Source organism: Python bivittatus, unplaced genomic scaffold (assembly GCF_059951505.1).
Source record: "Python bivittatus isolate LINGU-HERP-01145 unplaced genomic scaffold, Pbiv_v1 ctg000590_np1212, whole genome shotgun sequence".
Taxonomy (NCBI): domain Eukaryota; kingdom Metazoa; phylum Chordata; class Lepidosauria; order Squamata; family Pythonidae; genus Python; species Python bivittatus.
Window position 1 is genome coordinate 27,389,022 of NW_028277086.1, and position 14,984 is coordinate 27,404,005.

General features: G+C 42.0%; 1 protein-coding gene across 1 annotated transcript; it reads left to right on the forward strand.

Moving 5' to 3' along the window:
• The first annotated feature begins 264 nt into the window (after nt 1-264).
• SLC7A13 (solute carrier family 7 member 13) lies at nt 265-13,231 on the forward strand. The gene is made up of 4 exons (XM_007432738.4): nt 265-1,033; nt 4,427-4,558; nt 6,676-7,040; nt 11,133-13,231. Exons 1-4 carry the CDS (start codon nt 313-315, stop codon nt 11,364-11,366), a joined length of 1,452 nt encoding a protein of 483 aa, XP_007432800.2. The 5' UTR covers nt 265-312; the 3' UTR covers nt 11,367-13,231.
• Nucleotides 13,232-14,984: the final 1,753 nt, after the last annotated feature.

The following is a 14,984-nucleotide window of genomic DNA, read 5'->3' on the forward strand; positions in this document are numbered from 1 at the left end:
ATATTGGACAGAAATTATGTAAAGAGGTTCAAGAGTCAGTCTGCCCGCTAACCATCAGCTGATAACTCTCCAAAAACAGAATGGAACTGGATAGTATCTGTTGTAGGGAGCCCACGCAGATTGAGTTAATTGTTGTTTGCAAAACTTGCCCAGCTCCTTTGAAAAGACATGGTTAATCATCAGCCCTTTTTCTTTCAAAGTTAGAAGGACGCAGTTCTGAAATCACTTGCTTGCACTCAAGAAGGGAAGAGCGTAAGGTCTTCAGGTTACCATCAGTTGCTCACTCAAAAACACCCAAAGAAAACTGAAAACATGGGGAGAAACCAAGGTAACCAGGCAAAAGAAGCAAATGCAAATGAAAACAAGATCCAGCTTGAAAAGACAATTGGTTATTTAGAAGGAGTTAGCTTCATAGTAGGCACCATTATAGGTGCAGGGATTTTTGTCTCCCCAACTGGAGTGCTCAAATATTCCTTGCTCAATGTTGGTGTGGCTTTAATAATCTGGACGGCGTGTGGCATCATCTCCCTGATGGGTGCTCTCTGTTATGCGGAGCTAATCACAGCATTGCCGTGTTCAGGTGGGGAATACAGCCACATAAAAAGAGCCCTTGGCTCTCCACTGGCTTTTATCTTCTTATGGACAGCAATGTTCAACAGACCAGCCTCAAATGCTGCTCGAGCCTTGTTGTTTGCTGAATATGCCATTCAACCGTTCTATGGGGAGTGCGCAGCTCCTGAGATGGTAAAGAAATGTTTGGCATTGGCTGTTCTCTGGTTCCTTGGGATTCTCAATGGTCGAAGTGTCAAGATGGCTGCCTGGGTGCAGACCGTTTTCACCTTTCTCAAGATGATGGCTCTCTCCATCATTGCAATCGGTGGAATAGTTCTGTTGATCAGAGGAAAGAAACAGAACACAGCCAGATTTGAGAATGCTTTTAGTTCAGAGATTCCAGATGCTGTGCAGATCTCAGAAGCATTTTTCCAAGGGTTGTATGCATATGGTGGCTGGTGGTCCCTCGGCTATTTGGCAGGTATGTCTTCTGTTTTCTTTGTCAGATCACTTGCTGTGCTATCAATTAAATCTTGACTACAGCTAGTCTTCAACTTATGACCATTTGTTCAATGACTGTTCAAATTTATGAGGGCACTGAACAAAGGGCTGTCACAGTACCCCTGCAGTCATGTGATCGTGATCTGGGCACTTGACAACTGGCTCACAGTTATGACAGTTGCAGTGCCTTGCAGTCATGTGATCACTATTCGCAGCCTTCCCTGCTGGCAATGGGGAAGCCAGCAGGGAAGGCCACAAGTCACTGGGGTAAGTCACCACCATGTACCCTCCCCCAGTCCCCCATGTTCACACCACACCAGCCACTCGTGCACCCCTGTGCACCCTCCCCAAGCCTTGCTATGCCTCCCTCACACTCTCATGCACTCTCCCTGACACTCGCCACGCCTCCCTCATACCCTCCCCAACCCTTGCTTTGCCTCCCTTGAATCCTCACACCCCCCCTCCCCCCCTCCCCCTTGCCATGCCTCCCTCACATCCTCCCCCACTCAGCAGTAGCCACTTACCTGCCTGCTGGCCTGCTTGCGAACTGCCTGAGACTTGCAACTTCCTGCCGGCTCCCCTGCTGACTTGGTTATGGGAAGCTAGAAGGCACTTGCCTCGCCTAACAATCATGGGATTCGGTTAACGACAGCAACCGGGACTGCAGGGATTGCCATTGCTAAGCGATGCAGTTGTGCTTTACGACCACATCGCTCAGTGATAGAAATTCTGGTACCAGTTGCCATCGTAAGTCAAGGACTTCCTGTATAGAGTTCAGGCACCAAATAATTGTTACTAAGAATAATTTTATCAATAGTGTTCTGTATGGTTTCATCATGGGTTTTAGTACAGATCTAATACTGAAGACCAAATGAAGAAAGGAAAGGAGAGGATCCTGCTGTTCTTAAGGGAACAATCAGTTTGTAGGCCTGAATCAGTACAGCTCACATATCAAGGTGAGGAACCTCTGGCCTACAGACATCGTAGGCTGCCCCATCCAGTCCATGCATCTCAAGTAAGGTTTCATCTCCCTCTCCCTTTCCCTCTCCATCTCTCTTCCTAAAGCCTCTTTTCCTCTTTTCTGTTGCTACTGGCCTCTCCATTGTCTTTTGCCACCTGCTGCCTTGCATGTTGGAAGTGTAGCAAAGCCAACAGAAAGCATATTGCCAGCACAGAAACGCAGACAGGGTCAGCTCCACTTTACCAGCGCCTTGTTTTCCCTCACAGGTGGAAAAGATGGGACAAGCTGGCAAATCAATAGGAATCACATCATGCTGAAAAGATGGATATGGTTTCTGCTGCGTAGTCCAGCATGCATGTCCCTTTTCTGCACTAGAGCAAGTAGCCTATGCCCTCATTTGTTTAGAGCAGTGTTGTCCAAACCTGGCCACTTTAAGATGAGTGGACTTCAACTCATGCTGGCTGGGGAATTCTGGGAGTTGAAGTCCACTCATCTTAAAGTGGCCAGGTTTGGACAACACTGGTTTAGAGAAACCGCAGGAGCGTCCTGCCCATTTGTCGTCTGTATCTTTCATGGTGGCTAAACTGATGTGGAGAATGAAGGTTCCTCATGGTAACTTGCATGGAAAAATGGAACTTATGACAATCTCATTTAAAGAAGGATGTCTTTCTTGTTACTCCATTCAGCTCTCAGACCGAATCCATTCTCCCATTTAGCTTAAATCCACTCGGAATATTGCCCCATTTATCTGAACCACAGTGAAATAGCAGTTTATTTCCACACAGCTCTGTGTGTCTAAAATAGGCCAATTCAGGATCAGTTGTGGCCATGTGAAAATATATATCCTTCTGGCTTTCTGTCCAGGGTATAATTACATGCTGTGGAGCACATTTTTCCTCAAGCATGGAACTGAGTTTCCCTTATTCATTATGATGAAAAATCAGACTTATTAATCCTGGACCTTATTTATTTATTTATATTTTAATGAATTGTGAAAAATGCATGCTGCAAAGAAACAGCTTACATCTTCATCTTTATTTCTAAGAATGCCCATAGTATATACTTCGTATGCCAGTGCTTTGATTGGAAATGTACGCGTCTGCCTAAGAGAGGATGAAAATAAAAGAGGTGGCAGGGAGCACCTTCCTGGAGAGGGTGACAGCGCTTGAGGAAATCAGTGCTGTGTAGCTGTTGGTGTCCTCCCAGGGCGACCTATTATGAATGAGCATGTTCCATCAGCCAACGTGTCTACAACACATTCTCAAAATTCCAGATTTGCCATCTGCTTCAAAAGATGTAGATCCCTACTGTGGACTTTTAATAGTTCTGCAGAAAGAAAAAAATTAATTCTTTCCCCCCTCCAGATTAACACTGAAACTGGTGTTTAACCTGGTTGCAGCATTCTGCTCATTGCCTTCTGTTAGACGGCTATATGACAGGCTAGGTATGGAATCTTAGGAAAGTGTAAGAGGCAGGAATATAGAGTCCATGCATTCTTGAGAAACTCTCTTTAGCCTGATACCCAGAAATGTATTTCCTTATCAAAAACAAGGGGTTACAGTAAGGTATACCTATACTTCTTATTTAGAACATTCCAAAGAGATGTGAGAGCCATCCTGTGATTTACACCAGATTACAGCTGTTGCTAGGGAGGCTGAAGAAATCCATGGAGTGTAAATATGACAGGAACGGAATTTGCTCTTTGTATTTGCTGGATATCTTCAGGGCTGGATTGGATCATGCAGTTCTTTTCTGGCAGGGTTCAATCTCCTGAGGAATAACTCGGCAAGTAGATATTTCTGATGACATCGTAACTGCAGATTAATTCCATAATTGCCACTTCCCAGAATGCAGGCCATTCTGTTAGCTTTCATTGTGTTTTTCTGTGATTTTCTTCTAGATGTTAGGGATTGTATTCTGACTTTTATCAACTGCTTTGGGTTGAACAGGCTGAAGTAACCAAAAAGTCTAACAAATCAATAACAGAGTAACGATGCCTTGCATGAGAAACCAGTTAGATTTTTAATTTCTTTCTTCATTTATTTCCTGTACCACTGTTCCTGCCAGAGGAACATAGAAAGCAGTGACAAGTTGCTGATGATGTTTGATTTAAAATCAAATGTAAACCATTGCAACAAAACCAGTAATGACTGAAAACAGTAAATTCAGGGGCAGTGGTCATCGCTTCTTTTTTGCAGCATGTCAAAGTCCGTAGATCTGAAGATGATTCTGGATTGCTTTCAAACTGCTTTTAAGGGCCTGAGGAATGGAAGTGGGGGCAGCAGGAAGCCTTTTTGCTTGGGAAAAATTACAGAAAGCGAACCATAGTGTTTTTAGTAAATAATTAGGATTGTATATTTTCTTGCCGTATGAATAGATATGTTGGAGTGATTTCTATTTTATGTCTTCCAGAGGAGATTAAAAACCCCAGCAGAAACATTCTTTGGACTGTGATGACTGCACTTCCTTTAGTCATCGTTTTCTATTTGCTGGTAAACATCTCATATCTGACAGTTCTCACGCCAAAGGAAATTGTTTCCTCAGGTACAGCTGGGGGTCTGCATTCTTGATTCAAAAAGAGTAATTATAATACCTACAATCGATATAACAAAGAATTCACTAGACAAGTTCAGACAAATCAGAGGCAATGTCCCCACTTGCACTCAACTGTGGCACAAATATTCTTCTGGCTGCACCCCTATCACATTGCTTTCAACCCGTCTCCCAACCCGTGAGACAGACTTAAATTGTTCTTGGCTATAACAAAACAATGCAATGACAGCTGTTATCAAGCCTGCTACATTTGGCCACCCACTCCACTGGAGGTAAAGTCAGATGACCAGCTGTCGGTGGGAGCAGAGAGATGCTTATTAAGTCCTTTCACGCTGATGGGGACATGCCTCCTCCCCTACGGTCTCAGTCAGACTGACCTGCCACCATTCTGCTGGCGTCTCCCTGAGGAGCTGAGTAGAACAGGGTTGTCCTGGAGGCCCTTGAGATTCCAGTAAGAAAGGTAGAGGGGTGTGTTGTTAGCACTGGGGTTCCTTTGGTCTTCTGTTGCCAATCCTGGTCCAGCTGGGTGTAGATGGTTTCCTGTCACAGGCACACATCTCCCTCCACAATAGGACTTGTGGTTGTCACCATTTTGAATCCTCAATGAAATGGTGGGGGGTAAATTTAAAGGGTGGTCTTTCAGGATCGCACTGTAGCATTAAACTGTTCAGCCAGAGGTGCTGTAAGTCAGGGTTCCTCAACCTTGGCGACTTGAAGATGTGTGGACTTCAACTCCCAGAATTCCCCAGCTTGAGTTGAAGTCCACACATCTTCAAGTCACCAAGGTTGAGGAACCCTGCTATAAGCACTTTAACTTGATTGCTTTCACCAGTCCAGTGTAAGGCTGAAATGACTGAATGTTGAAACAACAAGACTTCATTCCTTCATTGCTTCCCAAACAGAACCCAGAGGAATCTGCGAGTTAACATTTGTTATCTATGTACAGACAGGCAAGGCAGGGCCGGTATATTCTATATAGAGCTGCTGCTTATGCTCCCTTGGGCTCCCTTGATGATTCCAAACTGTTTTCCTGGATCTTTATTCAACACGTAGATCTTTATGGAAAGAATGGAAAAGGGCACAGAAAGGAGCCTAGAGATGAGATCCAGGCCCCCATTCCTGCTGCGGGGTGCATGTATGTAATTGGCAGATGCTTTGCCCACTGACTGGAGTTATGTTGAAGAGGAAGGCAGCAAAGCCAAAGGATTAAACTAATTGCTTTGCCTGTCCTGTGCATGTTTGATAATGAGCCAGAAGAGAGGCTGTTTAGGGATCAGCAATGGGGTCAGCAAACTTCAGGCCAGTGTAGTATATTTTAAAAAACCTGTATTTGGGGGTGCTTTATTAAAGAACTTATTAGTCCAGTTGAAGGTATAGTTCTAGGCTTTTGATTTCTAGTTTTTCTGTAATGTATATGTTTTATATTTTCTAGTTCCACCATTCTGTTTGCCATCATATTCCATTGACTTGAACTATACAGAATTCTAGCAGATGCTTCATCTTTCTCCAGGACAACTTCTGATAGCAATTCTGTAATGAAACTTTCCCATAAGTCACGTATGACTCTTGGTGAAGAGAGGGTTGCATACAAATCATTTTGTCGATAACAGTATGGAAATGCTTTACCATTGCCTCCTTTTGGGATGGATTTTTTAAAAATTTGCCAATCTAATGACCAGACATGGAATTTCCTGGTGGTCTCCCTTACAGCAAGATTACCTAATCTTGTAAAGTGGTTACCTGCTGTGGGCACCACTTTTGGTATAGCTCAGTGTTGTCCAAACTTGGCCACTTTAAGATGAGTGGACTTCAACTCCCAGAACATGCTGGCTGGGGAATTCTGGGAGTTGAAGTCCACTCATCTTAAAGTGGTCAAGTTTGGACAACACTGGTATAGCTGTTAAAAGGCAAAGGATTACTGAGCTATATGCAGTCTTGGAATTCCAAACAATGTTGCCTCAGTATTATGGAGCCAAACCTTATTTGTTCTCCAAAGTTCACTAAAGCCCATTAAGGTTCATTAATATATCAAGCTGTGTGTGATATATTAAGGAAAGCTGTTTAGCCTTTACAAATAATCTGTTAATGATGCTGATATTTCCTTTCAGTTGTTGTGGCAGTCACGTGGGCTGAGAGAGTGATCCCTTCATTTGCTTGGATAATTCCTGCATCTGTGGCTATTTCTATATTTGGTGCCCTCAATGGCAGCACGTTCACTTTTGGACGGTTGAGCTACGCTGCGAGTCAATCCGGACACTTGCCCATTATAGTATCCATGCTTAATGTCCACCATTCTACTCCAGCACCAGCCATGATTTTGTCCACTGTTATTGCAACTACTTTTCTCATTTCATCAGATCTCATTGCTTTAATGAATTATTTTGGATTCTCCATTTGGCTCATGACTGGACTAACATGCACTAGCCTCATTGTCCTCCGGTTCCGAGAGCCTAATCTACACCGGCCGTACAAGGTACATAGAAAGAGATGGAAATGTGTAATTAGGTTTTCTAATTGCATCCTGTTATACGTAATGTATGGGTCTGGAAATCTTTGAAGAGTTGGTCAGTCAACCTAAGCAGACCCAGTTCCATTGTTGCCAGTGGAATAGATGAACAAAGGAAGCTATTTTGTATTGAATCAGATCACACAACCGTCTTATCCCAGCAGTGTATATTGGCAATTACAAGTCCCCAGGTTCTCAGGATTTTCCATCCCCTATTAGCTGATCCTTTGGACTGAAATGCCAGGAATTGAATCTGTGATTCTCTGCAGACAGCTCATTTGTCCTTCTGTTGAGCTACTGTAGTTCACCCTGCTATCTTCAAATGTATATATGTACTAAATTAATTGAACTGATATGGCTTGCATAATCCTAATATTTATAAATAAGAGATGGACCTATCTAGGAAAATGCATGCAGTTATCAGGGAGTAAATGTTATTTGTAATGTTAGCAAGAGATCATGGATGCTTCTAGTTGAAGCTTTTATGCCTTAATTGTCCTTCCTCGTTTTAAGAATTTTATGGGGGCTTCCTTTTGGGTTGAAATTGGCCTCATTATCCATCTTTTTTCTTTAAACAATTCCATGAAGGAGAAGAAGACAGAATAGCCCGTGCATGGAGAAGAGCCGAGTAATGTGTTGAAGGAGGAAAGTTCTGCTTCCTTCATGGCCTGAGAGGGGAGCACAATTTTGATAGGCGAGATGAGAGATCTTAGAGGCTCGCTCTCACTCAAAAAGCAAGCCATGTTTGAGTTATGTTCCAGACTCACATTACCAGAATTCTTTATTAAGTCAAGAGAGAAGGGTTGCTGCAACTGACAAAAGAAATGTAGTCACAAGTCCAGGTGACTGCAGGGGCTCCCTTTGCCAGCAATATGGCAACAGGTATAGAGGATGTCATTTTCTAGCTTCTGGCACTTAAGGTGTAAATGGAATGGTTGCCCACTCCATTGGAGGGAAGACATCCAGAGATCAATCAGCTCTCTTTGAGAGTGAGATTGGGGAGCTGTAGGGAGACCTGAGCCCATAAGTTTCACTTAGGTGTGTCCCCAATTTATTTAAAAAAGCATCTGTCCAAGGATTTGACTAGTCTGAAATTGAGCTTTTCTCTAAGCGTCCCTCCATCACTTGCAGAACTTCTGTTAATGCACATAACTTTCGTACAATTCTCTTTTCCCTACCATTTGTAGCATTAGACCAGATCCATGTGCATAGTAGGGAGGTATGTGACCTGCCTGCACTTCTAGAGAGAAGCACAGGGACCAAGAGTTGTTTTCCCTATTCTGTGATGGCAGGGAAGTACATGGCCAGCTCAGTTGACTGTCTGGGAAGAGTTAAGCAGTCAGCAAGAAAAGATGGCCATGCGTGGAATCAGGATCTGGATCCTATGCTGTACCAAGACTCAAGTCAGCTGTAGTCAGTGAGAGAGTAGCCAATAATTTCCCACTTTCTGACTTGTGTTATCAAGCTGCTTGATTGTCCGTAACTCCCCTTTGTCTCCTTATTCCCTATTCTCCTATTCCACACTGGCTCGGGAATTCTGGGAGTTGAAGTTTCCAAGTTTGAAAAACACTGATGTAAACTGTAGCGAGGCAGAAATTCCACCAATTAACTGTCTTGACAGGTGAACAGAACTAATTGTATACTTATGCCCCCATAACTAATTTTTTGGTTGATTCTGACTACTTCTAACCCAGTTTCAGGCATTCCTTCTTAGATAGGAAAAATACATATGGAGCTGACATGTGCTAGTAACCTATGCCATGATCTACTGTACATACATTTGTTTCTGTGTCTGAAGCAAAATGATATACATACAACTCAGTATGTGGAAAGACTACATACCTAAGCATGGCTTGTTTGAAACAGAAATAAATATAAGCAAGTCAGATTCCAAGTAGTACTGATTTCCCTCTTTTGAGCAATGCTTTCTCCGGAAACATGTTATAACTGTGACGGGATCTGAGAGGCACAAGAGCACTGTCTGATGTTTGCCAATATGACACCCCTGTGAATTCCAAGGTTTCTAGCGAACTTTTCACATTGTCTCTGTTGCATTGCTCCACTGTCAAGATTACAGTAACAGGCATATCAAGTGCAGAAAGAATGAGCTGGGATGATGTGGAAGTCCTGTCCATGTATCCTGAAAAACATTCCAGTAGAAATGCTGATGGAGAGGCAACAGAGAATAGGTATAGAGCAGTGGGTCGTAGACAGCAGTGCTAGGCAAACATGGAGACCATCCCACAACATTGTAGTGCTAAGACAGAAATAGATCTTACTTTTTAATTCAGTTACAAGAGGAACAAGGAGTGAGGGTGCTATAGGCAAAATACCGTTCAGTTACAAGCAGATGGTCCAGAAGTAGAAATGCGTCATCTGTAGTCCTGAATCCTCCACAGTTAATCCTTGCAGAGTTGTGTCTCTTCCTACTCAATCTCCCTGTGTGAGGAGGGTGTGGGTGTTCTGCAGGGGTCCTCTTCGGGAAGCTCTTTTATTAGGCAACCGGATCAGAAGTAGCAATCCCAGCCAGCCACGACATTGTAATTGATCTATGCAGGATCAGCTTGTAGTGAGACATAGATTGGATTCAGGCGTCACTTAAAGCCATGATTTATTCTCTCTCTGCAAAATGCGATCTATAAACCATGGTTTGCAAAGCAGAGTGGCAGAGTTCATGCAACACGCAAAGCCGTAATGGGGTAGAATACTATGTGGGAATAACCTTTGGAGACCAGAAGGAGAGCCACAGACTGGACAACTGGTACATAAAAGATATCTCAACCCACAGAAGGAGAGGAGGCAGGGAAGGGGAAACATTTCAGAAGGGACCCTCCCTAGTTTTTCCGAGAATAAGAGGAAAGAGGGGGAGAAACACTATCCGTCTTGCAAGGTTCTATTAATATAATCGTACAATAAAAATACAGCTAGGACTCCTGGTTGTACTTCTTGCCTGAACTACCTCACAGGGCCAACATGTGATTTACTTGGTAAAGGCTTAGCATGTTGCGTGAACCCTACCTAAATATTATCTTGGAATAGTTGGGTGCTTATGCTCCTGCTCCTGGGCCCTGGAATGGAAAACCAAATTGGTGGAGTCCCTTAAACAAAGTGTGACAGCTGACCTGCTACATCAGTGTTGTCCAAACTTGGCCACTTTAAGATGAGTGGACTTCAACTCCCAGAACATGCTGGCTGGGGAATTCTGGGAGTTGAAGTCCACTCATCTTAAAGTGGCCAAGTTTGGACAACACTGTGCTACATGGATTATAGTGTGTGTTTCTGGGTAAAATACACATTTGTCTTCTTAACACAGACCATCAGGACGAAGGAAGGCTGTTCTGTACACAAAATGCTGCGTGTAGACGAATGGAGGAGGGAAACCTATGCTGTTCTTGTCCTACTTCACTGCACTTTGCTCCCTAAAGCAATTTTCTGGTGCCTTTGACTGGGAGGGCAGAGGCTTAAAAACTGCAGAATTCAGTGCAGTAAAATGCTTTGCTTCCTTTCTTAGGCACGAGTAGATCCTTGTTGCAGCCCTATACGTATGCTGATAGGACAAATGTGTGTTTAACCTGTTTGTGGTTCCCTACAGCTCATCTGATTCTGAGAAGCACATCCAGCCTTACTCTAATGTGTGTCCTACAATGAGTAAATTCTGTTTAGGTGGTAGAGAATGTGGAAGAAAAACTTCACAGGCAATGCTGATTTTGCAGTCATGAAATTCACTTTTTTAAAAAATAGTTTTAACAGTGCAGTCCTGTACATAGTAGCTATATGCAAGACTGAGTGAGTTCAGGCAAATTATTGTAAGGTGATTGCTTAAACCTCACATTTCAGAAAAGTGTCTCCATGGTTATTTATGGTTTCCCTAGTGACCGTAAGCTGATTGTATGTACTCAGAAAATCCATAAGAAATGGTTGGTGTAATGCAACTCTGGCAAGATTGTGCCTAATGCTGATTCGTGTCCAGAATATGAAGTGTGTGTATGTCTGCATTTCTTCCTTGCTTGTTCGTCTATTTGATTCCTGTTCTCTTAACTCTGTCTTTATATTTTACAGGTTTGTTTACCAGTTGCCTTTGGAATGGTGGCCATTTCCTTGTTCTTAGTTTTGGTTCCTGTAATTTGGTCCCCGAAAGTGCAGTATGTATATGCTTCCCTTTTCATGCTTGGTGGTTTTCTTTTCTACCTGCCTTTTATACATTTTAAAATACATTTTGAGTTGCTGGATAAAATTACTTGCTATCTGCAGCTGCTGCTCGAGGTTTCACCTGCTAATTATAAATCCGAGTAACGCTAACGTTTGATAGGACCAAAATGTGCTTTTGCAGCACAGCAACAGCTTCTGCCATCTCTCTCATTGCTTTTTTTAAAAATACATTTTGGTGAAATATTATATGTTGTTATACATGCACACACACCAGTGGTTGTATGGTCAAAAGATCTTGACTGTGTGGACTGAATGTGTGGACTTCAACTCCCACAATTCCCCAGCCAGCATGCTAGCTGGGGAATTCTGGGAATTGAAGACAAGACATCTTAAAGTCGCCAAGTTTGAAAAACACTGCTGTAGCCTTTTCCATATCCTCTGAAAAACCTTTTTGGAGAGTGGGAGACCTAGAGGACTGCAGTGGAAGAAGAATGAAAAAAATCTCTATGTCAGCAGTAATCTGGCTCCCCTTGGTTAAACAAACCTTAGTCACTTGAAAAAGACCAATTAAATCTACAGATATATCGTCTTTAACATTGCTTATTAGATTATTCACAGTTAAATCAGGTACCATGGGAGAAAAAGAATTCCCATTTTTTTTAAATACTTGTTTGAAGGAGAACTTGTGTAAAATTTGATCCCTGGGGTTTTTTTGGGGGGGGGTGTCCTCCTTAGTCTGTCAGTGTGTTTTCATTATTTTAATTTAATCTACTTATGAGTTAAATGTTGCAGTAGTAAAATAAAAGATTGGGATCCAGTGAACATTTAGCTATCTCAAAATATATTTTACAATGCACATTTCCTAAAATCTTTTGTACATATTACTTCTCTACCCATTCCTTATGATAAACATAAAAATATATGTATAATGTATTGTCTGCCAAGTAGAAAAGTGAAAATATCTTTAAAAGCTTGGTTCCTTCATATGTAATCTGTCACCTACTATGGTATTCATCTCAGCAACATAATTTAGGAGAAAATCCAAACTTTTGTTAAAAATTGAAAATCTAAGATGATCTATGCACAATTCACAGTAGTATTTTTCCTTGATGTTATCATGTCTGGCTTTGGTTTGGCACCGAGTTTTCTGTTGTTACTTCTCCATCAGCATCATTCAGTTATTTCCCAAATGCCTTTTATGTCTTTCTCCCATCTGGGTAACTGCAGTTTTCATGTGCCACTAACGAGCATGTCGCCTAGTTGACACAATCCAAGTAGGATTCGTAAGTAAAAAGCCCTATCATGGCTTAAGGTAATGGTCAGGTTCATACAACATGCTAAGACTATAGCTGGCTTTCTGCAACATACTAATTATCAGAAGCAACCCAATCCTGTTTTAGTTTAGTCCACTGTTTATCAGAGTGTTGGCCATGACTCTCAGAGGATTTATGAAACAATGGATGAAGAGTCACCAGAGATCCCCTCGTTACACTCCTTCCTGAGCAGGCTTACCAGGTGGATGCAAAAGTATGCTGAATGCAAACCAAGGTGATGCTTCCAGAGCTCTGTATGAACCTATGAAGTTTGGGGTTTTTAACGCCTTTCAAAGGAGGAGCTATCATGCCAAGAGAGCATGAGCCTTCCATGGAAAGCTCTGACCATCTGAACCAATGCTCCCTCTGCAGAAGGAATTACAAGAGAGGGGAAGGGAGGAGGGCAATGAAGGGGAAAAAATGGACTATGATTGTTTACTCAGTGGGGCTGCACTGGGACTGAGAGTTCCAGAAGCAACAGACATCTTACAAGCTGTGCTATTTTAAGAGAAGCTGATTTAAGACAAGGAAACACACTTTTTAATCCCCCTGACTTTGGTGGAACAAGAATGGGTGTCTTCAAACTAAAAAGCAGATTTCAGATATTATGCAAAGTAAGCCAAGCTCATCCTTCCCATTAAAACAAAAGTTGTACATTTTACATTTTTTTTCTTTTACTTCTGATGATAGTTTTGTTTTATAAAGTCACAAGATTCAATCATTTTATTCAATATATAGATTAAAATGTAAATATGAAAATTAAGTGTTATTTTTATTTCTTGCCCAATCCTAACCTCAGTGAAATAATAAGTTTCATTCATGGAGGTGGGGAGGGTCACATAAATTCATTTTACCATTTTAGAAGGTCATGGTGCCACTGTGTTTGAGAATCCCTGGATTCTCCCTGTAAAGTGTTATAGAAACCCAACCTATGCATTTCAGTGAAATAGAATTATACATTTTACCCATAACATTTTATTTATTTATTTATTTATTTATTTATTTATTTATTTATTTAAGCTGCCCATCTCACTTATGTGACTCTGGGTTGCGCACACAATTAAAATAACAAAAACCAAACAAAACCGTTAAAATACAATTAAAACAGTTAAAACTAAATAAAACAAAAACACGGGAGTGTACACTCCAAAACTTACAAAAGGTATAACCATTTCACAGACTCCATACTTTCATGGGATCCCCAGGCCTGATTTCAAAAGCAGGTTTTAAGAACCTTCCAGAAGGTCAATCGGGTTGGGACCAATCTAACCTTGGGACTGATGTTCCAAAAGGTGGGTGTCACAGCAGAAAAGGCTCTCCTCCTGGGTCCCAGCAGGTGAAGCTCCTTAGCAGACAAGACCCACAACATGCCCTCTTGCCTAGGGTTACCAGATGTCAAGCAACAGGAGGATATGTCCTCCTTTTTGTCCTCATGTTCTCTGTCCATCAGGCATAGCCTTGAAATATGTATTATGTAAATTGTCTGCTGCTTTCTTTCCCTCATCCCTTGACAGACTTGACAGCCTAGATTTACAGTATTTATTTCCTGATTCCAGCAATCGGCTTCAATCCAGCCCCTTCAAATCTATGATCACTGTACTCTGCAGATCACTTGACTCATCATGCATTCCTATGCTGAAATTTGAAAAGCATGTTGCTGCCATCAATTCTCTATTATCGCTAGCATGTTCTTAAAATTAAAGATTTGTTGGAAAAATATTGCAATTGAAAAAACAGTTTTTCTGATGCTGGAGAAGTAATTTCATATACATGTAGTCCTAAATACTTTTATTTTTATTTTTTGGCAGTTTTTCTCTGTAATTTTTGTCACTGAAATTGCCAATGTTTTGCCAAGGAAGTAAAACAGTTGGTGTGTCTGCTTTTCCCCCCATTTTTCCTCCTTTCCAATTATCCATGTCCTCCTTTGCCTGTTCAGATATCTGCTAACCCTACTCCTGCCAGACCTGATGGGACAGGTAGCTATAACTGGAGAAAAGCAGTCCCTCCAATAACCTGGCCCCATGCCTTGTAGGGCTTGAAAGGTCATAACCAGCACCTTGAATTGAACCTGGAAGTAGACTGGCAACCGATGTAGCTTGCAAAGCAGAGATGTAACGTGCAGTTCTAGGGACACACATAAGTGCCCATGCTGCTGCATTTGAAAGTGTAGAAGCTTCTTTCCCCAGGCAGTGGGGAAGAACTGTTAGGAATAAGTGAACATGTCCACGTTTCCTCCTTGGTCTTTGTGGACAAGAACTCCCAGCATGGATCACTCACAGGGTTCCGGTGAGCAGTCTGTGCCCTTTGCTGTGATAAATACAAGGATAAAGAAATTTGAAAATGCAGTGTACTGTGTATTGCTGTTTTCTGATTTATTTTTTTCACCAAATATTGTGCATATTTCTCCTGTCTTTTTTGCTTGTTTTTGAACAGCAACAAATTAAGCTTA